Below are 23,551 nucleotides of genomic sequence, written 5' to 3' on the forward strand. Positions count from 1 at the left end.
CAAAGGACGTTCATTGGTCTGAACCGTTGCGGTTTGGCCACAAGTGCATAACTTGAAGCGTGACAGCCAGCTGCCGTGCAAGGTTAGCTGATTTGAGACTAGTTTAAGTGGCGAAGTTCTATGCTGATTTGATTCTAATCTCATGTGACCTGATCACAGTACTCCTACTCCTAGAATATCTATGCAAACAGGATGAGTGTCAAACCTCTCTCAGTCATTGACCCCTACGACCTGCCACCTCCTGTCAACTATGCAGACACGTTTGACCGCATGGCCGTTGTTTTCGTGAGGTCATTGACCTAATTCTGCTGAATTTGCTACAATATACAGTTACAAAAAATAGGCAATAGAATCCCCTCCAAATGATTTATAAGATGCTGACTATTTCTGACACTGCCCCCCCCCCTTTTTATTTTATCTTCCTATTTCCCTCTTTTAATAAATGTTTCATCTTTCAATCATATTTAACATTTTATATATTGTCACTGATCTTGTTACTTCTTTTTACATACCTAATGTTGATGTTTGCAAAGCACATTGCACCACAACAACTTTGTATGAAACACTATGACTATATTATATAAATAATGCTTGATTTATTGATCCATCTTTCAGGCTGACTCCAAAAATTGGATTTCCCTGGAGTGAAATCAAGAATGTTTCTTTCAACGACAAGAAATTCATCATCAAGCCCATAGATAAGAAATCTCCCGTAAGTACTAAAAAATATATATGTTATTTCTTTCAATTAGTAGTATCCGAAGCCCATAAAAGTCTCCTCCAGAGTCAGACAAGAAGATGGATACCAATTTCCTCCCTGTGCGTTCAATAGAAAGCTAACCTGCTTAGCACAAATTAATTTATATATATATTTCTTTTAATCTTTTTTGAATAGGACTTCTTATTCTACGCCCCCCGCCTGCGCGTCAACAAGCGTATCCTGCAGCTGTGCATGGGGAACCACGAGCTGTACATGCGCCGGCGCAAGAGTGACACCATCGAGGTGCAGCAGATGAAGACGCAGGCCAAGGAGGAGAAGCACCTGAAACAGATGGAGAGGTGAGGAGAGAACAGATGGAGAGGAGAGGAGAGAACAGAGAGAAGCACCAGAAACGGATGGAGAGGTGAGGAGAGAACAGAGAGAAGCACCAGAAACAGATGGAGAGGTGAGGAGAGAACAGGTGGAGAGGTGAGGAGAGAACAGGTGGAGGGGTGAGGAGAGAACAGATGGAGAGGATAGGAGAGAACAGATGGAGGGGTGAGGAGAGGAGAGAACAGATGGAGAGGAGAGGAGAGAACAGATGGAGGGGTGAGGAGAGGAGAGAACAGGTGGAGGGGTGAGGAGAGAACAGATGGAGAGGAGAGAACAGATGGAGGGGTGAGGAGAGGAGAGAACAGGTGGAGGGGTGAGGAGAGAACAGATGGAGCGGTGAGGAGAGAACAAGTGGAGGGGTGAGGAGAGAACAGAGAACTAATTAATCTCACACTTTTCTGTAATTAATCTAGATTAAAAATAGCATTTTTCTACTTGAGACCGAAGCTTGTAACAGAGATGTACTTGAGTAAAATCATTGAATTAATGTAAAATCAACACAAATAAAGTATATTTAGATTCAAAGACTATTTTAATAGCTTTCTTTGAATACAGTTTCTCTCCTGTGAAATACAAATGTTCAACAAAACCATCAACATTGACTAGACCTCTTTCTTATATCCGCGGCACTAACAGAAATAAAAACAACCCATTTTTCACTCCATAGATTAATCTAGATTAATTTATTTATGGGGTGGCATGGCTCAGGGGTAGAGCGGGTCGTCCAATGATCGAAGGGTTGGTGGTTCGAATCCCGCTCAAGCCCATGTCCATCCCACTGCCGTTGTGTCCTTGGGCAAGACACTTAACCTACTTGCCTCGTATGCATGTGAATGAATGTTGGTGGTGGTCGGAGGGGCCGTAGGCGATGATTATTCGCCACGCTTCCGTGAGTCTGCCTCAGGGCAGCTCTGGCTGCAATTGTAGCTTACCACCACCTGTATGACTGTGTATGAACAAATAATGGACTCTGTAAGCCAGGGGTCTCAAACTCATTTACCTGGGGGCCGCTGGAGGTAGAGTCTGGGTGAGGCTGGGCCGCATCAAATATTCCACAAAAAAAGAGTTTCAAGTATTCAAAAAAAAAGTACAACTGATCCAATCTTCTCAATATTTAGCAATAACATTTCAGAACATGAACGGTTCTTCAGAACATAGGCTTCTCAGTGGTGTCAGTGGACTCATCCACATGCAGCTATGGAAATGCACTGTGCATCTTTTTTTATTCTATCACAAAAGCTGTTTAATCAAATCACCAGCCAGTATTTCAGTTATTCTGGTTGCTGTGCGATCTGAGGGGGATTTGCTTTTGTTTGCCTTCAAACATGGTCTCCATCACTTCAGTCATACATTATTTCATTATGTATGCATCAGAGAGAGAGAATGGCTTCTTGTGTTTAGCCAACACCCATGCCACCCATGGTTGCTTTTTCTCGTTGTGACAGATTTAACAATAATTCTGCTTACAGCTTGATATGATGATTTCATTCCATTTATTTGTGTGGTTCTTAGCACTGAATTTTGAGGGAAGGTTGCATCAAAATAACTGTGTTTTGTTTCGTAGTGGCGTTTCAAATTGCCACTCTTCACATGAAGAGCTACCGTTTCTTGGCATATTAGTCACATTGGTTTGGTGCTGGACTCAGGATGAATGCATAATTATTTTTCAGTCCATTCACCTTTGAATTGCAGTCGACTTTTCTTTTACTGGCCATCTTTGAAGATCCCATATTTTTCTGCTGCCTGCCTGCTGGCGAAACTAGCTACATTTATCTCACGGAGATAAAACTGTTAAATGTATTATTATTATGTGCGCCCTTACTCATTTGTGTTCTACAGAGGGCGATGTAGTATGTCCAGTACGTGACGTCACTGACGTCTCCTTCGCATTCCTGTTCCGGTCTATTATTTGTTATTGATTGTTGTTGATATATATATAGCGGCACCACGACCGCATTTCGCCCCGCCTGAGAAATAAATATACCTACGAGGCTAAAGATGATCTGAGTCAACCGAGTTCCATTCAATCGCCACCGCAACGCACTCCGCTTAACAAAAACTGGGAGCGAGGCTACTGTAGATGCGCTGTCAACTCTCTGCTCTGACTCGGACTGAAAGAGACGACACGCATTCCGTGAAGACCCGCCCTACTCTGCCTCTGATTCGCAGACTGTGGGTGGGGGGGGGGAAACTCTGACGGGACGCTGAATGTGATTGGACCAGACCCGTACACAGACACAGACACACAGACAGTGGCAGTGCAGCCGGACAGAGAGCACTGTTCGCAGAGGAGATAGCGAGGATGCATTTGCCTTCCACTTTACTTGGTATCACTCCGGAATCACGTTTCAACCAAGTCACTAACGTAACGTTGCTGTCATGAGCCTGCGCTATGATAGCCTACAAGTGATAAAATAAATAAAACTTCTACATTCACATTTACATTTAGTCATTTAGCTGACGCTTTTATCCAAAGCGACTTACAAGTTCTGTGTGACAAGACAGCAAGAAGGGTATAACTCTATCAGCTGAGTAACAATGTTCATCAAAGTGTTGCGTGTTACAGTGTATGTTGTGAAGGATCAGATTAAACCGAATATATATATTTATATATATATATATTTAAATAGTATTTGTATATCGTTTGATATCCCCTGTATATTCCTTGTACAATATGCACTGAATATCCCTTTAGTCTACTAAACAGCCCATAATAGTTTCATTCTACCATTGGACGAGAACCTGGCGCCAGCAGCCATACCCCTAGGTTCAAGTTCAATCGTGCCGCCCAACATGTCGTGGCAAGCCCCGGTTCCGCGTAGGAATACGTCTGGCGAAATACGAATGGTACTATTTGTTCACAGCGCATATATATATGGCGCAAGTAAAGTAGAACTTTCTTTTAGTCCAGTTCTTTTACCCTCCAACCGAGTAACAGACGCGAAGCCTCACCCACGACGCACGTGTGGTGCAGTAAGGCCTACTTGGCCTCAGAATAGGCATTGAGATATCGTGTGGATTAATAGTTGAATAGTCATAGTTTGGCACTATACCGTCGAGTTGGACGTATTCTATTAAGCTAATAATAGTCTATTTATGTATGGTGCATCGTTCGGTTAGAGTTCTAAAGTTATCAGTACCCCCATCGTTCCTGACGTTATCTGGAGTCTTAACCAGGCTGGGCAGACCACTAGTGGTGCTTGCATCCGAGGAGCTCCGGGCCAGGGCGACTGGACCTGTATATTGGATTACTCTACCCGGACGACGGCGAGCCTTCCACGGCTTGGATTATGCTTTGGGTGCTTTGATTATTCCATGGATAACGGCCAACATTGCGGAGTGTTGGAACTACCCCCCGGAGAGGACTCCAGGTGAGACGGCGCTCTACACCAGTGAGGTCGCCTCACGTCTCTCCGTTGTGGACCGGCAGCTACCGTCCACCAGAGGGTCCAGCTGTATTCGTCTGCGGACCGAGGTTCTGTGGGCACCGTGTTCAAGACTTTGAATTCTCCCAAGAAATCGTCGGCCAGATGGGATACCGCCAGCGGCTTCTCTAACCCCCCCCTCCTACTGTCTTACAACCAGCGGGACCCCCCCCCCCCTTAGTGTATCCAGCTATAATCATTTAAGTACCATCGCTATAGTTTCCTAGAGAACCGGGTTGTATACTTACTCCCTGCGTAACCAGAGATTGGACATTCAATGTTGATTTACCTACGAATACTCATTTGCCATACAAGTGCATTTCAAATCATAAGTGTAAACAAGTGAACGTTGTATATACCTTTTGCTATATTAAATATTCGATTTGTACATTTGTGTGGACTTCGTTTCATCAGGTGGGAAAGTGTTCATCATATTTATATCATGTACTGGATGGCCAGAAGTACCCCTCAGTTACAGTGTAGGTTAGTTTATTAGGACAAGTGCATGACATTAAGGTTAGTCGGGGTTAGATTTTTTTTATTTTTATTTTTTTATTTTTATTTTTTTATCATTTCAGATAATGGTTGAAGAAGTGAGTCTTTAGTCGACGGCGAAAGATTGGACGGGATTCGGCTGTCCTAACTGGGATGGGTAGTTCATTCCACCATTGTGGGGCAAGGACTGAGAATAGGCGGCTTCTCTTTGATGACCCTCCGGGAGCTTGGATAGGAGTAGATCTGAGGCGGCCAGAAGATGCAGAGCGTAGGGGTCTTGAGGGTGTGTAGTTAGAGACCATTGACCGGAGGTAGGCGGGAGCGGTTCCCTTTGCCGCACGGTATGCTAGGTCGAGGGCCTTGAAGCGGATACGTGCAGCAATGGGGAGCCAGTGCAGGTCCCTAAGAAGTGGGGTGACATGGGCGGACTTCGGTAGGTTTGAGATCAGGCGGGCCGCTGCATTTTGAATGAGTTGAAGAGGCTTGGTGGCAGTGGCCGGGAGGCCAGCTAGCAGTGCGTTGCAGTAGTCGAGGCGGGAGATGACTGTTGATTGGACGAGGAGTTGGGTGGCTTCTTTTGTCAGGAAGGGGCGTATCCTTCTGACGTTGCTCAGGAGGAATCTGCAGGTTCTGGTTGTCGCTGCGATGTGAGCAGAGAAGTTCAACTGGTCGTCGAGGACAACACCAAGGTTCTTGGCGGTCGGCGACGCGGTCACAGCTGCATTCTCGACTGTGATGGAGAGGTCGGTCAGGGGGGAGGATTTGGCCGGCAGGTGGAGCAATTCTGTTTTGCTTAGGCTCAGTTTGAGGTGGTTGGTCGTCATCCAGGCGGAGATGTCGGACAGACAGGCCGAGATCCGCTCAGAGACGTGGATATCTGAGGGAGGGAAGGAGAGGAAGAGTTGAGTATCATCGGCATAACAATGATATGAGAAGCCATGAGACGTGATAATGTTACCCAGTGATTTAGTGTAGAGGGAGAAGAGAAGGGGTCCTAGGACCGAGCCCTGGGGGACACCCGTCCGGAGGGGGCGGGTGGCCGACAGAGTCCCTCTCCATGACACTTGGTAGGAGCGGTCATTGAGGTATGATGTCAGCCATGTCAGCGCAGATCCAGCCACTCCCATTCCTGCGAGGGCCGCATTCTAACTCGCGCAACGACTCGGGAACAAGTTGTGTGCGGGCCGCACTAACACTAAACTTTGATGTCAAGTAGGGGACCGCAAAATATCATCCCACGGGTCGCAATTGGCCCGCGGGCCGCGAGTTTGAGACCCCTGCTGTAAGCGCTCTGGGGTCACTGGGGTGTCACGAATAGCGCTATATAAATCCAATCCATTATTATTATTCATTATTTTAATGCTTTAAATAATTTAAATTAATCTCAAGTTAAAGCATTAATTTTGACAGCCCTAATTTATTTATACTATTATATTGTTATTTGTTTGTTAGTTCTGATTCTATTTGTCTCCTTTCCACTGCCGGTGGTGGTCTGACTCACATTGTGACCAAGATCCCAGCCATTCGGACAGAAAATCAAGGCTGTGGATGATCACAGTGTTCAGTTTTGGGATAGAAAGAGTGACATCAGTAGACATCAAAGGCTACTTGGCCTTTGATGTGGAGATAGGATGGGGTAATACTGTAGATCAAAGGCTCTGTTGGAAAGCGCAAGACACACGTCAAATAAAAAATTTGTAAATCTATTACAATATTGCACAAAGCCAAAGATATTCTGAATCAAAATCCACTGTATATATATTGTACTGTTCCATACGTAACCTACTGTGTGGAGGTATGGGGAAACACTGATGCAGCAGAGCGCTATAAGAATTGTGTGTAATACACTTTGCAATTTTTTTTTTTATTCTTGAAATTTCTATATACACACCTTGTGAAGAAAATGTTAAATAAACTAAACCAAACTAAATATCTAGAATACAGATGGCGTGTTTCTACCAGGTGTAAATGGGGTGTCATGAGTAGCCTCTGATACCTCACACACACACACACACACACACACACACACACACACACACACACACACACACACACACACACACACACACACACACACACACACACACACACACACACACACACACACACACACACACACACACACACACACACACACACACACACACACACACACACACACACACACACACACACACACACACACACACACACACACACACACACACACACACACACACACACACACACACCCACACGCACACAACACTCCCAACAGGCTGTCTCCATCTGTTCCTGCAGGGCTCAGCTGGAGAGCGAGAAGAAGAAGAGGGAGGCCATCGAGAAGGAGAAGGACGACATGGAGAGAGAGAAGCAGGACCTGATGACCAGGCTGTACCAGTTTGAGGAGACGACCAAGAGAGCGGAGAAGGGTGAGAGAGAGAGAGAGAGAGGGGGGGTGAGAGAGAGGTGTGAGAGAGAGAGGGGTGAGAGAGAGAGAGTGAGTGAGTGGTGAGAGAGAGAGAGGGGGGAGAGAGAGAGGTGAGAGAGAGAGTGAGTGGTGAGAGAGAGAGAGAGAGAGAGAGAGAGGGGGGAGAGAGAAAGAAGTGAGAGAGAGAGAGGGGTGAGAGAGGGGAGAGAGAGAGGGGTGAGAGAGTGAGAGGGGGGAGAGAGAGAGAATGAGAGACACAGAGAGAGAGGGGGGGGGGGGGTGCAACACAGACTTCAAAACTCAAGCAGATAATGTAGGGCCGCCCTCTACTGGTCCAGAGAGAGAGATGTTTCCTGAGTCTGAAATTCAAATGAAAAAGTTGTAAGCCGCGGGAAGATTTATTAAAATGCTAAGTGAGCACGGTACAAACTAATGCTAAGTGAGCACGGTACAAACTAATGCTAAGTGAGCACGGTACAAACACATGCTAAGTGAGCACGGTACAAACTAATGCTAAGTGAGCACGGTACAAACTAATGCTAAGTGAGCACGGTACAAACTAATGCTAAGTGAGCACGGTACAAACTAATGCTAAGTGAGCACGGTACAAACTAATGCTAAGTGAGCACGGTACAAACTAATGCTAAGTGAGCACGGTACAAACTAATGCTAAGTGAGCACGGTACAAACTAATGCTAAGTGAGCGCGGTACAAACTAATGCTAAGTGAGCACGGTACAAACTAATGCTAACTGAGCACGGTACAAACTAATGCTAAGTGAGCACGGTGCAAACTAATGCTAAGTGAGCACGGTGCAAACTAATGCTAAGTGAGCACGGTACAAACTAATGCTAAGTGAGCGCGGTACAAACGAAGGCTAAGTGAGCACGGTACAAACTAATGCTAAGTGAGCACGGTACAAACTAATGCTAAGTGAGCACGGTGCAAACTAATGCTAAGTGAGCACGGTGCAAACTAATGCTAAGTGAGCACGGTACAAACTAATGCTAAGTGAGCGCGGTACAAACTAATGCTAAGTGAGCACGGTGCAAACTAATGCTAAGTGAGCACGGTACAAACTAATGCTAAGTGAGCGCGGTACAAACGAAGGCTAAGTGAGCACGGTACAAACGAAGGCTAAGTGAGCACGGTACAAACTAATGCTAAGTGAGCGCGGTACAAACGAAGGCTAAGTGAGCACGGTACAAACGAAGGCTAAGTGAGCACGGTACAAACTAATGCTAAGTGAGCACGGTACAAACTAATGCTAAGTGAGCACGGTGCAAACTAATGCTAAGTGAGCACGGTGCAAACTAATGCTAAGTGAGCACGGTACAAACTAATGCTAAGTGAGCGCGGTACAAACTAATGCTAAGTGAGCACGGTGCAAACTAATGCTAAGTGAGCACGGTACAAACTAATGCTAAGTGAGCGCGGTACAAACGAAGGCTAAGTGAGCACGGTACAAACGAAGGCTAAGTGAGCACGGTACAAACTAATGCTAAGTGAGCACGGTACAAACTAATGCTAAGTGAGCGCGGTACAAACTAATGCTAAGTGAGCGCGGTACAAACGAAGGCTAAGTGAGCACGGTACAAACTAATGCTAAGTGAGCACGGTACAAACTAATGCTAAGTGAGCACGGTGCAAACTAATGCTAAGTGAGCACGGTGCAAACTAATGCTAAGTGAGCACGGTACAAACTAATGCTAAGTGAGCGCGGTACAAACTAATGCTAAGTGAGCACGGTGCAAACTAATGCTAAGTGAGCACGGTACAAACTAATGCTAAGTGAGCGCGGTACAAACGAAGGCTAAGTGAGCACGGTACAAACTAATGCTAAGTGAGCACGGTACAAACTAATGCTAAGTGAGCGCGGTACAAACGAAGGCTAAGTGAGCACGGTACAAACGAAGGCTAAGTGAGCACGGTACAAACTAATGCTAAGTGAGCGCGGTACAAACGAAGGCTAAGTGAGCACGGTACAAACGAAGGCTAAGTGAGCACGGTACAAACTAATGCTAAGTGAGCACGGTACAAACACATGCTAAGTGAGCACGGTACAAACTAATGCTAAGTGAGCACGGTACAAACTAATGCTAAGTGAGCACGGTACAAACTAATGCTAAGTGAGCACGGTACAAACTAATGCTAAGTGAGCACGGTACAAACTAATGCTAAGTGAGCACGGTACAAACTAATGCTAAGTGAGCACGGTACAAACTAATGCTAAGTGAGCGCGGTACAAACTAATGCTAAGTGAGCACGGTACAAACTAATGCTAACTGAGCACGGTACAAACTAATGCTAAGTGAGCACGGTGCAAACTAATGCTAAGTGAGCACGGTGCAAACTAATGCTAAGTGAGCACGGTACAAACTAATGCTAAGTGAGCGCGGTACAAACGAAGGCTAAGTGAGCACGGTACAAACTAATGCTAAGTGAGCACGGTACAAACTAATGCTAAGTGAGCACGGTGCAAACTAATGCTAAGTGAGCACGGTGCAAACTAATGCTAAGTGAGCACGATACAAACTAATGCTAAGTGAGCGCGGTACAAACTAATGCTAAGTGAGCACGGTGCAAACTAATGCTAAGTGAGCACGGTACAAACTAATGCTAAGTGAGCGCGGTACAAACGAAGGCTAAGTGAGCACGGTACAAACTAATGCTAAGTGAGCACGGTACAAACTAATGCTAAGTGAGCGCGGTACAAACGAAGGCTAAGTGAGCACGGTACAAACGAAGGCTAAGTGAGCACGGTACAAACTAATGCTAAGTGAGCACGGTACAAACTAATGCTAAGTGAGCACGGTACAAACTAATGCTAAGTGAGCACGGTACAAACTAATGCTAAGTGAGCGCGGTACAAACTAATGCTAAGTGAGCACGGTACAAACTAATGCTAAGTGAGCACGGTACAAACTAATGCTAAGTGAGCACGGTGCAAACTAATGCTAAGTGAGCACGGTGCAAACTAATGCTAAGTGAGCACGGTACAAACTAATGCTAAGTGAGCGCGGTACAAACGAAGGCTAAGTGAGCACGGTACAAACTAATGCTAAGTGAGCACGGTACAAACTAATGCTAAGTGAGCACGGTACAAACTAATGCTAAGTGAGCACGGTGCAAACTAATGCTAAGTGAGCACGGTGCAAACTAATGCTAAGTGAGCACGGTACAAACTAATGCTAAGTGAGCGCGGTACAAACTAATGCTAAGTGAGCACGGTGCAAACTAATGCTAAGTGAGCACGGTACAAACTAATGCTAAGTGAGCGCGGTACAAACGAAGGCTAAGTGAGCACGGTACAAACTAATGCTAAGTGAGCACGGTACAAACTAATGCTAAGTGAGCGCGGTACAAACGAAGGCTAAGTGAGCACGGTACAAACGAAGGCTAAGTGAGCACGGTACAAACTAATGCTAAGTGAGCACGGTACAAACTAATGCTAAGTGAGCGCGGTACAAACGAAGGCTAAGTGAGCACGGTGCAAACTAATGCTAAGTGAGCACGGTACAAACTAATGCTAAGTGAGCACGGTGCAAACTAATGTGCATAAAAAGACACGCGCACACAGCAGGGGACTTCAGTTGACGCAGCGAGACGCAGTAAGGCAGCGTGTTCCAAGCGTAAACCCCTCCTTTGTGTACCATATCTCACGTAAGGAGAACTGATACATGTGTCTTTCTCTCCGTGTGTGACCCGGTCCATTAGAACTGCAGGAGCAGCTGGAGAAGGCCATCAGGCTGGAGGAGGAGCGCAGGCGGGTGGAGGCGGAGGCGGCGCGCCTGGAGACCGAGAGGATGGAGGCCATGATAGCTAAGGAGGAGCTGCTGAGACAGGCTGAGGACCAGATCAGGAGCCAGGAACATCTGGTGAGTAAGACAACGGTGGTTCACGTGTACATACATCTATAATAATAATAATAATAATAATGGCTTGGATTCATATAGCACCTTTCACATACCCAAGGCGCTTTACAAAAAAGGGGCAGAGGGATAATGGTGGCCTAAACTGAGAAACAAATTACAAAAACAAAACGGAGCAAACAAAACAACAGAACAAAACTAAATAGAACAGAGTGAACAGGAGCATCAGAGACCATATGCCTGGGTGGGGTGAAGAGGTGGGTTTTCAGCGGGTTTTTAAAGTGGGCGAGAGAGTTCGGATGTCCATGGGGAGGGAGGGAGTTCCAAAGGGTGTGGGGGCAGCGACACTAAAAAAGCCCTGTCCCCAATGGTCTGCAACCTGCCTTGTGGGATGGTGAGTAAGCCTGTGTCAGAGGAGCGGAGATTCCCAGGAGGGGGTGTAGGTGCGGAGAAGGTCGGATAGGTATTGAGGGGCGGTGGTGTGTAGGGATTTATATGTGAGAGCAGGAGGATCTTGAAGGTGACTCGAGATTTTACGGGAAGCCAGTGAAGGTGTATGAGGGAGGGTGGGGGTGATGTGCTGCCTAGAACAAGGTGCTCATCTATACCCATTATCTGTTCCCTATACCCACGGAAAACACAAATGTAGGTCAACAGACAAATGGTAAATGGTGCATTTATATAGTGCTTAGTGCTTTTATCCAAAGTGCTTTACAATTTGTTCCTCACATTTGACCCATTCACTCACACATTCCCACACCAACGGCGGGGGCGACCATGTAAGGGGCCAACCTGCTCGTCGGGAGCAGTTAGGGGGTTAAGTGTCTTGCTCAAGGACACTTTGACACGCTGCCTGGGGAGGAGCGGGAATCGAACCGGGAACCTCCGGATTACCAGACGACTGCTCTACCTCCCGAGCCACTGTCGCCCCTGGACATGTTAAAACGAATTAATAATAATAATTGCAACTTCACTGGCCTGGATGTAGCCCCTTAGTTAGAGACACGAGTACATGACGAAGCAGGTAGCTAAGCTAACGGGTGCCATGGTTAGTCTTCGCCACAACGCGGCCCCTGCTCTCTCTCCCCCAGGCAGCAGAGTTGGCCGAGTACACTGCCAAGATCGCCCTGCTGGAGGAGGCCAAGAGGGAGAAGGAGGAGGAGGCCGACACGTGGCAGCACAAGGTGAGTGGCCCGCGGTTCATCAGGGGGTCGCACAGGCGGGGCCGTCCTGCCCACGAGGCAGGCCTTAGGGCCCCCGCTTTCCTTAATTAGGGCCCCCAACCAATGTTTTGGTTGAATGTTTTATTATGAGTGATTGATTGATTTTTGATATATCTCCCCCAGTATGACTGCTTGAATTAGTAGTGGAATTATTTAATCAAGGCCCTCTTATTTCATTTGTCGTAGGAGGTCAGTCAGCCAATCGAGGCAAAAAACGCTAATCGTCATGCCAAACACATAATCGGTGTCGAGCCATAATTTAAACCGAACGGTGCAGAGATCCGTTTTTGAGGTAAAAACAGAAGGGCCCCCCCAAATAATCTTTTGCCTAGGGTCAACACACGATAACTCCTCAGATCATATCCCATAACCACCCTCCTCCAACCTACCACCTCCCCTTCCCTTCCCTTCCCTACTTTCTCTCCCTCTCCAACCCGTGGTTGTATGTCCTGCGTATTCATCCTGTTGCTTTTCCCCTGTGGTTCTTTGTTTCTCTGTTCATTTGTTTTGCTTCCTGTCAGCGTATTTGGGTTTTGAAAAGCACGTATTATGTATTATTAATTATTATTATTATTTGTCATTATTGATTAACCAACTGATACCAGAGCAATATAACCGGATCCGACACGTCCCCCCCCCCCCCCCAGGCTATGGAGGTGGAGGAGAACCTTCTGAAGACCAAGGAGGAGCTCCAGATGGTGATGACCTCTTCCCCGGCCCCCGCCGCCCCCGCCTCCTCCCACTCCCACTCCTCCTCTTCCTCCTCCTCCTCCTCGGACAGCGGGAGCGACCACGAGCAGAACGAGGAGGACAGCACCCACAGCGCGGAGCTGCAGTCGCAGGGCATCGAGGACCACCGCCAGGAGGAGGAGCGCCTCACGGAGGCCGAGAAGAACAAGGACCTTCAGAAGCAACTGTTGGTGAGGCTTGACCGCTTGCAGCAGCAGACACAGACGTACCGGGTTAAAGGTGCACCATGCACGTTTGGAGAGAGGAATTTGCTTATTGATTTTATTTTATTTTGGCATTTAAAAAAAAATCAAGATTGAAGAAAACATCAAGGATGAGACACAAAAAAGTCAAGACTCATTTCCATTATGGTCCTTGGTCTCAGACAGATAAGCAATACAAAACGTGACGACCAATAACAATATGACAAACTACATAGACGTGTCAATTTTAAGTGGAGTACAAACGTAGCGACAGACAACAATGTATCAGACATGTTATGTTTACAGAGGACAGCAATTAGTTTATAAAACATACTGTATTTACTGTAATTCTTAGAATTGTCTTACGTCAAAATAAATCAAAACTAAATCATTTTGAGGCACCAACCATAAGCCTAGAAGAAAAGTGCACTTCTTCAGTAGTCATAAATAATGAATATGTTTGTAAACAACATTTCTGGTTCTGCCATTGTAAGCAACAGTGAAACAGTAACTTTTCAGGTAGCTTTCTGAATAACGTTTTTTTTTCTACTCAATTATCACTTCTCTCAGTTTAAAATGTCTCTCCTAAAACTACAGGGAACCTTTAAGGCCCACTTAGTGGAGCTATTTCAGAAGGAAAATCACTTCCAATCCTGTAATACCATGGCAACATAGAGGCTTGCACAATGGCTACCAATGAATTAATTAATTAATTAATGAACGACGCTTCTTCACTCAAAGTGTTTTACAGTGTGGAGCGTAGATTGCCTCCTCATTCAGTGTAGTGCCTTTGGGCCCGAATTTAAATTATCTCAATATGTCGATCTTGAACTGTTGCCTGAGATGACAACTTCGACACTTAATTAGCTCAGGGGATCTCGTCAGAACACCAAACACTTCTTTGATATGCAGGTGTAGAAAGTTGTCAGTGAGGAAGGACGTTTCACTAGCTCGCCAGCCCGCGCTTGGCATTTCTCAGACTACAATAGAACCTAAATTGTCATCACTACCCAGAACCTGGGCTAATAAAGATTGAATAGATTTGACAACAGTTATACAACTGGCAGCTGGCAGGTAACCAAAATCCCAATTTCCGTCCAAACCTTCACTGCCAAGTGATAGGCACTTTTCTGTTTCCCCAGCTGGGTCACATCTGTGATTATTCCCCTGTGTATATTAGTCATGTTTAGTCAGTATTTGTCTCACCTGTGTTTCCCCAGTGTTAGTTTTATCTCCCGTAGTCTCCCTGTCTCCTATACTCTGCCTGCCTGCAATAAGATAAGATAAGATAAGATAAGATATAACAACAATAGATACCAGTGTTGGGTTGTTGTCATCTGCCTCCTATACCTTTGTCCTGCACTTGGGTCCTCAATCCATCACAGAGGCGGTGAATCTACAGTATATGGCCAAGCCTATGATATTACTTCATTCTACCATCGGTAGAGTCAGAGAAAGTGAAAAGCACGTTCCTGTCCCACTAATTGAATGATTCTGCACCACAGGCCCTGAGCTCGGAGCTGGCAGAGGCCCGAGATGACAGTAAGAAGACCCAGAACGACCTGCTGCACACGGAGAACATTCGCGTCGGGCGCGACAAGTACAAGACCCTGCGACAGATCCGCCAGGGCAACACCAAGCAGAGGGTCGACGAGTTCGAGGCCTTGTAGAAGATCCGGGGGAGATCTTCTTGAGATCTCTCGGTCGCTCTTGTGATCTTGCGGGGGCACTATTTGGCACTCGTTATCCGCAGTGAAGCGTGGAGTCATTTTGGCCACTCTTCGTCTCAGTGACTCATGCGGACCACAGAGGGAGATAAGAACAAACGAGCTAAATAGTGCCGCCGTGACTTCTTCTTATATAGGAAGGTCTTCGTGAAATTTAGCACTGGATTTCTTTCTTTCTTTTTTTTTGTGCTCAAACATCTCCTGTCCAGCACTGTTGTCCCACCAAAGATGGACTCACGATCGCGTTTATATCGTTTTGAAAAACAATAACAGTACTGATTTTCTTGTCATTGTCAATTGAACCATTGAGATGGAAAAGCCCATACGTCCATTTTGGACAGCCGTGTATTTGCGGATGTAAAGTCGATCCAAATAGCTTTGAGTAAGAATGTGACGCGTCACACCAGAATTACTCGACCTCTACTTTCCTTAACTAATAGATGTACACAACACTCCTACTTAGCATATTTAGATCATTAAGTTTGAAAACGTTCTTCACTTGAAAGCCATAAATAACGGTTCAACGGTTCTTTGTCTCAAGGATTCAATTGTTCTTGATGCATGAACAAAGCCAGTATAGGCTACTGATCTTTAGGCATATTGTAGAAGAAAGTGATATATAGTATCTAGGTTAACGGATTAAAATAACTAGTTTTTATTGCAATTTTGCTTTGCAGTTTCATTTAGCTGCCAAATTGAAGTGGTCCATTTGTAGTATATTATGCTGTGCTCAGAATTCTAAACACTCAACAGAATTGAATGTTTAATGTGCTCATATTCCTCAAATAGTTTTGAACATAGTGGGGCTTCATGATTTTAAAAGTTTGAATCTGTAACTCTTTGATTCGATGCCATTTAACCCTTGTGCCTGAAAAGATTGCATCACGTTCAAGGTCATAAAAAACTTAATTTGTAATATTTCGTTCCAATTCTTTTTTTTATGAATACCACTATGAACCTAACTCAACATATCTATCAAAGATTCCAAATATTTCCGTTTGTAGGGTTAGGGTTAGGGTTGGGGTTAGGGTTAGGTTAGGGGACTGTTGAGCAAGTGTTGGGGTGGGCACGGGCACAGGGATGAGATTTTACCTTCTCCTAATCTTTCTGTCTGGGTAACCCTAACCCTAACCCTAACCCTAATGGGAAGAAAAAAAACACCAAGGTTTTTGCCAGGCTAAAGTGTTTAACTTTTTTTAGAGGTATTCTAATGATGATCCTTTTATATATTGAATATATATCAAAGATGACAAATCTTACCCAATTTCATGACATAATAATCAACACAGCCATCGTTGTACACAGAAACACAAATACATAATAGGCAAAAAACACAAAATAGTCACTAAGGGGGCAGAAGGGTTAAGTCACGGTTGTGACTTCCTGTACCAGTCTCCCTCTCCTCCCTCTTGTTTCTCTCCCAGGTCCGGCAGGTGTCCCCAGTGTTTTCCACAGCTGTGTCACATCTGTCATTATTCCCGTGTATGTTAGTGCACGTTTAGTCAGTCTTTGTCTTCTTAACCGTGTTTCCCCAGTCTTAGTCTCCTTGTATCCTATACTCTGCCTGCCTGCAATAAATACCCAGTGTTGGGTTTTCCTCCGTCATCTGCCTCCTATACCTATGTCCTGCACTTGGTTCCTCTCCTCAATCCCTCACAGAGGCAGTGAATCTATATGACCAAACCTATGATATTATTTCACCTGTAATCATTTCTGAGGCATCAAAAACACAACTATATTATCTGTTGTAGTTTTCTTTTTTTATTCAGGCAAACGATATCATTGGTCCTTGATGGCATGAAAAGAGCAGATGTTGTGTAATGTATAATCTCATCAATAGTGTCATCTTTCATACTGTAAAATAAAGGTACAATCATATTTGTTCTCTTACGTGTCTCGTTCTGATCTCGTTGAATGGCTTGATAAAACAATTGAATTCGAAGTTGAATGGTCAAGTTTTTTTTTCTTCTACTTTTTCTCCCATTTTTCTATTTTTCTCCCATCCCAATTTCGGTTTTTTTTTTATCCACTTTTTCTCCCATTTTCTATATTTTTCTCCCATCCCAATTTCGTATCATCCAATTCAACCCTCCCCTGTCACGAACGCTGTTTCTTGCCTCCCACAAGCCGGCTGCAATGTGGACTAAGTCATACATAGCACAAGTCCCCTCCGGTACTTGAGGTAACAGCAGTCGCATCTTTTCACCTGCGCAGCTCGATCTCTCAGTGGCGAGGAGTAACGCGTGGGAGGCTCACGCTGCCCCCGACACTTCCTGATTCTACTGCGCAGGCGCACCAACCGACCTGTAAGAGTCGCTGTCCACAACGCCCGATCCCCACCCATCAGTTTCCCACCCCCTAATATGGCCAATGTGTATTAGTATGAACGACCAGCTAAACTGAAAGCAATGTGGAGCGCTGGGCTCGAACAGGCAAGCCCAGCGTCTTCGTCATTCGTGGCGAGCGCCTTGCCCACTACGCCACGTAGCCGCCCCTTCCCATCCCAATTTCGTATCGTCCAATTCTACCCTCCCCTGTCTCGAACGCTGTTAGGCCATGCCTCCCACAAGCCGGCTGCAATGTGGACTAAGCCTTACATCACATGTCCCCTCCGCGTCTATGCCAAATACAACGCAGTTCGGTTTCCGGGTTCCTCTGATTGGCCACGACGACCACGTGACCCCGCGCTAGCACGCCCCCTTATCCACGCCTGCTGCTACGCCGCGCCAAGCTCCTCTGTGTGTTGCAGCGCGCGGCAGAGGTCGAAAAGTACCTTGCGGAAAAAAATCTTCAGAACATCCCACTCCACTGACACATGCCTTCTCTATTTGAACGACCACATCAAACAAGAGGTGGACGCGGGCAAATACTGCGGCATGGTCATGCTGGACCTACAAAAGGCCTTCGACACTGTCAATCACACCGTTCTGATTGACAAGCTAAAAGCAATTGGTTTTGATAGTCTATCAGTGAGCTGGATACAATCCTACCTGGAGGGGAGAGAACAGATGGTGGAGGTAAACGGTACCCTATCCCCCCCCCTCACAGTGAGCTGTGGTGTTCCACAAGGAAGCATACTAGGACCGCTACTATTCCTAATTTATGCAAATGACATGTCGTCAGCTTGTGACTGCAACTTGTTCCTGTTTGCGGACGACTCAGCCCTGCTGGTCTCTGACAAGAACAAGTTACAGGTTGAAAAAGCCCTCAGCTCGGAACTAGGCAAAATCTGCATATGGCTCGCCGACAACAAACTATCATTACACATGGGCAAAACAGAGTCCATTCTCTTCGGTTAAAATAACAAACTCAGCAAGACCGACGGCTTCTCGGTTACAGTGGGTGACAATATTGTCACAAGGAAAGATGAAATTACCTACCTGGGTTCCATCCTAGAGGCTAATCTTTCCTGTGACAAAATGGCATCCAATGTAATAAAAAAAAAGTCAATCAACGAACTCGATTCTTGTACCGGATCTCCTCTCTGGTAAACAAGAATACCCTGAAGACTGGCAGGAGCACTCATTCAAGGGTACTACGACTATGCTTGCACCTCATGGTACCAAAGCACCTCAAAGGCACTAAAAAACAAATTACAAACATCTCAAAACAAGCTAGTCAGACTACTGCTTGACCTGACTCCTAGAACCCACCTCACCCCTGCCCACTTTGACAACCTAGGATGGCTTAGAGTAGACGACAGAGTACAGCAACTTGCAATGGGCCTGGTCTACAAGATACACTACACAACCAAGGTACCCATCATGTCAAAATTCTTCCCAAAGGTCAGTGAATACCACGATCACAACACCAGAGGGAGCTCCACAAATCATGTTAAACCCAGATTCGGCTCAAACAAGGGACTAAACACGTTTCGCAATTATGCCACATCAATGTGGAACGCCCTACCCAAAGCTGTAAAGGAATGTGAATCACTACCCACTCTCAAAAACACTCTCAAAGAACACCTACGGGAGACTGCAATTCAACACTGGCCCCTACAAATGTCCTAACCCAGTTGTACAGTAAATGACCAAGTATGGCTTTGTCAGTATTCCAATGTACAGTGTACAGTGTGTCCCCCCCCCCTACCCAACCCCCCCCACCTCCAATGTACAGCCCCCACCCACCCCACCCCACCCACCCAACCTCCCCCAATGTACAGTTTCTACGTCAAATGTATATACACTCTTTTTCTGGACACTTTTTGTATCACAAACAGTACTGTATTTGCAAATCTGATGTGTCATAAATGTATAGATGTAGCAGTACTGTCTGTATGTCATGTATGTCATATATGTTATGATGAATTGAAAATGGAGAACCCTGATGTAAACAAGACGAAAGTCTTTCTCTGGTCTGCATCCCCTTAACAATTGTATGTATTGAGCTGTACTGTACTGTACCCATTCTGCAATCTGTTAATAAACTTTTCAATCAATCAATTCAATCAATCAAACCTGTGTGTTCTCGCTTCCTCAATTTATACGCATGGAAGTATTGACTACGCCGTAACGAATCATTAAAAAAATATACCGTTAACTGGAATATGTTGTTTCTTTACACATATGTTGGATTATGTAATTGGTTTGTCATGCGCTGCAACACACAGAGGAGCTTGGCGCGGCGTAGCGGCAGGCGTGGATAAGGGGGCGTGCTAGCGCGGGGTCACGTGGGCATCGTGGCCAATCAGAGGAACCCGGAAACCGAACTGCGTTGTATTTGGCATAGACGCGTCCCCTCCGGTACTCGAGGAAGCAGCAGTTGCATCTTTTCACTTGCACAGCGCGATCTCTCAGCGTCGGGGGTCTGCGTTTGGAGAGCACGCCGCCCCTGTCGCTTCCTGATTCTGCTGCGCAGGCGCACCAACCAACCTGTAGGAGTCGCTGTCCACAACGTCCGATCCCCACCCATCAGCTTCCCACCCCCTAATACTGCCAATGTGCGTGCGCGTGGCGTGTTACCAGTTCCCATATTACGACTGCACCACTGCCCCTAACACTGCCAATTGTATTAGTATGAACGACCAGCCAAGCTGATAGCAATGCGGAGAGCTGGGCTCGAACCCAGCGTCTCCTGCATTGGTGGTGAGCGCCTTGCCCACTGCACCACCTAGCCGCCCAATGGTCAAGGTGTTGTGAAGCGGGATGTGCTCTATAAATATTTACTTAGGAACATGAGGCTTGGCAAATTATGTTGCTAGACAACTTCTGAAGCTTGGAGACCTTGTGTGTTTGGACAAGTGGAGAGTAAATATTGTATCTGAATGGGAGCATACATGATAGGCCACTAAATACTATTTGAAAACGTTAAGAAATGCTTGCCGGAGGCTGAAAACGGCAGTCTATTCAGCGTTATGGCTGCTCTTGAAGTTTTTAGATTATGTTTATTCAGGCTTCTTGGCTTTAGGGAATGGTCACGTGACCGACCGACTGACTGACACCTTAATGAAGTAGGCTGTGGCTACAATATGTAAATCAACGTTTCTTTATACCTTTAGAAATTAGACTGTGATAGTCAAATATGATTTGACTTTATAAGATATTAATTAAATCCATATGCATCGTTGTGGGATTTCCCCGTTACTTTCCTGCGGCATCTAAATTTAATGATGGTGACAAATAGTCTAAATACAGAGATGCACCCAACTGTGATGTGGGGGTGGTGCTGAAAGAACAGCTCCCAATCAATGTGCGTTTCTTCCTAAATCCCCCCCCCCCCCCCCCCAGGAGTGTCGGATCCTTGTTCTGCCGAGAACCTTGTTCTGTCGAGAGGCAGAAGTTTAATTTCGTCCTTAACTGCCTGAAAACAAACTTTCGAGCGCCTTTATTATTATTACCATGATGAAGAGGCAGAACGCGCGGACCCTCGCCCTCATCATCAGCATTCTCACCTACCTGGTGGTCGGCGCGGCCGTGTTTGACACCTTGGAGTCGAAACCGGAGAAAAGTCAAAAGAGAAAGCTCGACGCCAGGAAATATGAACTCATGCGCAAATACAACTTGAGCAGGGCGAACTTTGAAGAGCTGGAGCTGGTGGTTATACACATGAAACCCCACAAAGCCGGCGTGCAGTGGAGATTCGCCGGGTCGTTTTATTTCGCGATCACTGTGATCACGACAATAGGTAAGCAACAGCCGATAGTCACACTTACACACTAAGACTATAGTAAATCAACAATAAGATGATTTCCACCCACTGGTGAGTTGAAAACTATTAGAGGCTACAGAATAGAATAAAACGAGAATAGCCTGCATGCATTTCGGACATTTGGGGATTATTAGACCAATAAGTTAACCAAACAAGGACAAGGACATTCGTGTTCTTATATGATGAATTGAAAATGGGGGACCATGATGTAAACAAGACGAAAGTCTTTCTCTGGTCTGCATCCCCTTAACAATTATGTGTATTGAGCTGTACTGTATTGTACCCATTCTTCAATCTGTTAATAACATTTTAAATCAATCAATCAATTCTTCTTTACTGTTTCAATGCTGACAGCATTGGGACACACTGTACAAGACAAAGGGCTGGTGACTCACACACTATTGAAAGGCGGTGTGAATGTTGTAGATATTTTCTCGTCATCATTAGTGAATCATGTGAAAATCCACTGGCAGTAATAGTAGGTGTCTGTTGAGACTTGAGAGAGAAAGCTGCCAGTAATGACATAATTGCTTTTTAGTGGATTGTCCTCGGGAATAATTGTGATATTTTCAACTGTATTCAAACATCTTATCTTGTTGAGATAACCAAAGAGTGATAAATGAGACACCGCAGGCTTGCAGTGCTCGTATCACTCGGTATCACGCTGTGATACCTCACTCACTGAGGCTGAAGTACGCGCAATCGCGCACGGAAATGTTCGCGCGTGTACGCGCAGTCACGCACACAAAAATCCGCTGTTCCCATTCGTTGTAACTAAGTACCGGCTCGGCGCGGCCACCGTTTTTACATAACAAAAGCACAGGTAGGGCTGACCAAACGTCCTCTTTTGCCCGGACATGTCCTCTTTTCACGCCCTGTCCGGGGCGTCCGGGGGGGGTTTATTAATTCATCGAAATGTCCGGGGTTTCACTGTTTTTCAGTTTCAGTTTCAGTTTCACGGCCCTTTGCGAGCATCTGAAGGCTCGGGGCTGCAGACACCCCAACACAATTGAAGTATGCTAAATAATTTGATTGATTGATGATTTTTTTTTACCATTATGTGAGGTATATCCATACATACATTCTTGATTAATTGTATCTGTAGATATGTAGAGAAATTAAACTATATATTCTGAATTTATAATACAATGGAATACAGACCTGTTTAACTCCAGTGTTAAATAAAATCACTAATCATCTAATGTCATCTAATTATCCATATAGTGGCTGTCTGATGATGATGTATGAGTATATTGGGACTTCTTTCCATGCAGGCTACGGCCACGCGGCGCCCAGCACCGACTCGGGCAAGGTGTTCTGCATGTTCTACGCCCTCCTGGGGATCCCGCTCACGCTGGTCATGTTCCAGAGCCTCGGGGAGAGGATCAACACCTTTGTCAGGTACCTGCTGCACCGCGCCAAGAAGTGCCTGGGCATGCGTCAAACGCACGTCTCCATGGCCAACATGGTGACGGTGGGCTTCTTCTCCTGCACGAGCACCCTGTGCGTGGGCGCCGTGGCCTTCTCCAACTACGAGGGCTGGAGCTTCCTCCACGCCTACTACTACTGCTTCATCACGCTCACCACCATCGGCTTCGGGGACTACGTGGCGCTGCAGAAGGACCACGCGCTGCAGAACAACCCGCGCTACGTGGCCTTCTGCTTCGTCTACATCCTGACGGGCCTGACGGTGATCGGGGCCTTCCTGAACCTGGTGGTGCTGCGCTTCCTCACCATGAACAGCGAGGACGAGCGGCGCGACGCGGAGCAGAAAGCCCGGCTGCTGCTCTCCTCCTCCTCCGGCGGCGGGGGGCAGCAGCAAGAGTCGGCTCGTCTGGTCCCGGTTTCGGCGTCGACCCACGTGGCGGGGGGGGAGAAAAGCGCAAAGGCTAAAAACTTTAAAAAGGGTGCCTACACCGAGGTGCTGCACTTTCAGACAATGTGCTCCTGCCTTTGGTACAGCAGCAACAGCGGCAGCAGCAGCAGGGAGAAGATGCAGTCGTCCTCCACCATCCCCACCATCACGCCCCGGGACCTGTCCTTCTCGGATGCCTACACGCTGCAGAGCCGGAGCGGCCTCCTCTCTCCGCACTACATCGAGCCGGGCTCCGCGGGGTGCGTGTGCGGCCCACACCAGTGCGCGAGCAGCATAAGCTCCATAGCAACCGGCCTACACCTTCTGTCTCCGTTCAGGAGGATGTTCAAGAGGCGAAGCTCGGTCTAA

General features: G+C 46.3%; 2 protein-coding genes across 2 annotated transcripts in view; both read left to right on the forward strand.

Moving 5' to 3' along the window:
• ezra (ezrin a) overlaps nt 1–15,120 on the forward strand; it is a gene marked incomplete at its 3' end in the record, with an annotated part of 18,057 nt that extends 2,937 nt beyond the window's left edge. Inside the window, exons 4-10 of the mRNA XM_084309604.1 lie at nt 616–712; nt 896–1,059; nt 7,294–7,424; nt 11,141–11,301; nt 12,387–12,479; nt 13,166–13,438; nt 14,956–15,120. Coding sequence (XP_084165730.1) covers nt 616–712; nt 896–1,059; nt 7,294–7,424; nt 11,141–11,301; nt 12,387–12,479; nt 13,166–13,438; nt 14,956–15,120 — 1,084 coding nt within the window. The remainder of the gene's footprint in view (nt 1–615; nt 713–895; nt 1,060–7,293; nt 7,425–11,140; nt 11,302–12,386; nt 12,480–13,165; nt 13,439–14,955) is intronic.
• Nucleotides 15,121–21,017: 5,897 nt separating this feature from the next.
• Nucleotides 21,018–23,551, forward strand: kcnk3b (potassium channel, subfamily K, member 3b; the record flags this gene model as incomplete). Its single annotated transcript, XM_084309712.1, has 2 exons — nt 21,018–21,303; nt 22,602–23,551. 2 exons carry the CDS (start codon nt 21,018–21,020, stop codon nt 23,549–23,551), a joined length of 1,236 nt encoding a protein of 411 aa, XP_084165838.1.

The sequence above is a fragment of the Notolepis coatsorum genome (assembly GCF_963971535.1).
Source record: "Notolepis coatsorum genome assembly, chromosome: 3".
Taxonomy (NCBI): domain Eukaryota; kingdom Metazoa; phylum Chordata; class Actinopteri; order Aulopiformes; family Paralepididae; genus Notolepis; species Notolepis coatsorum.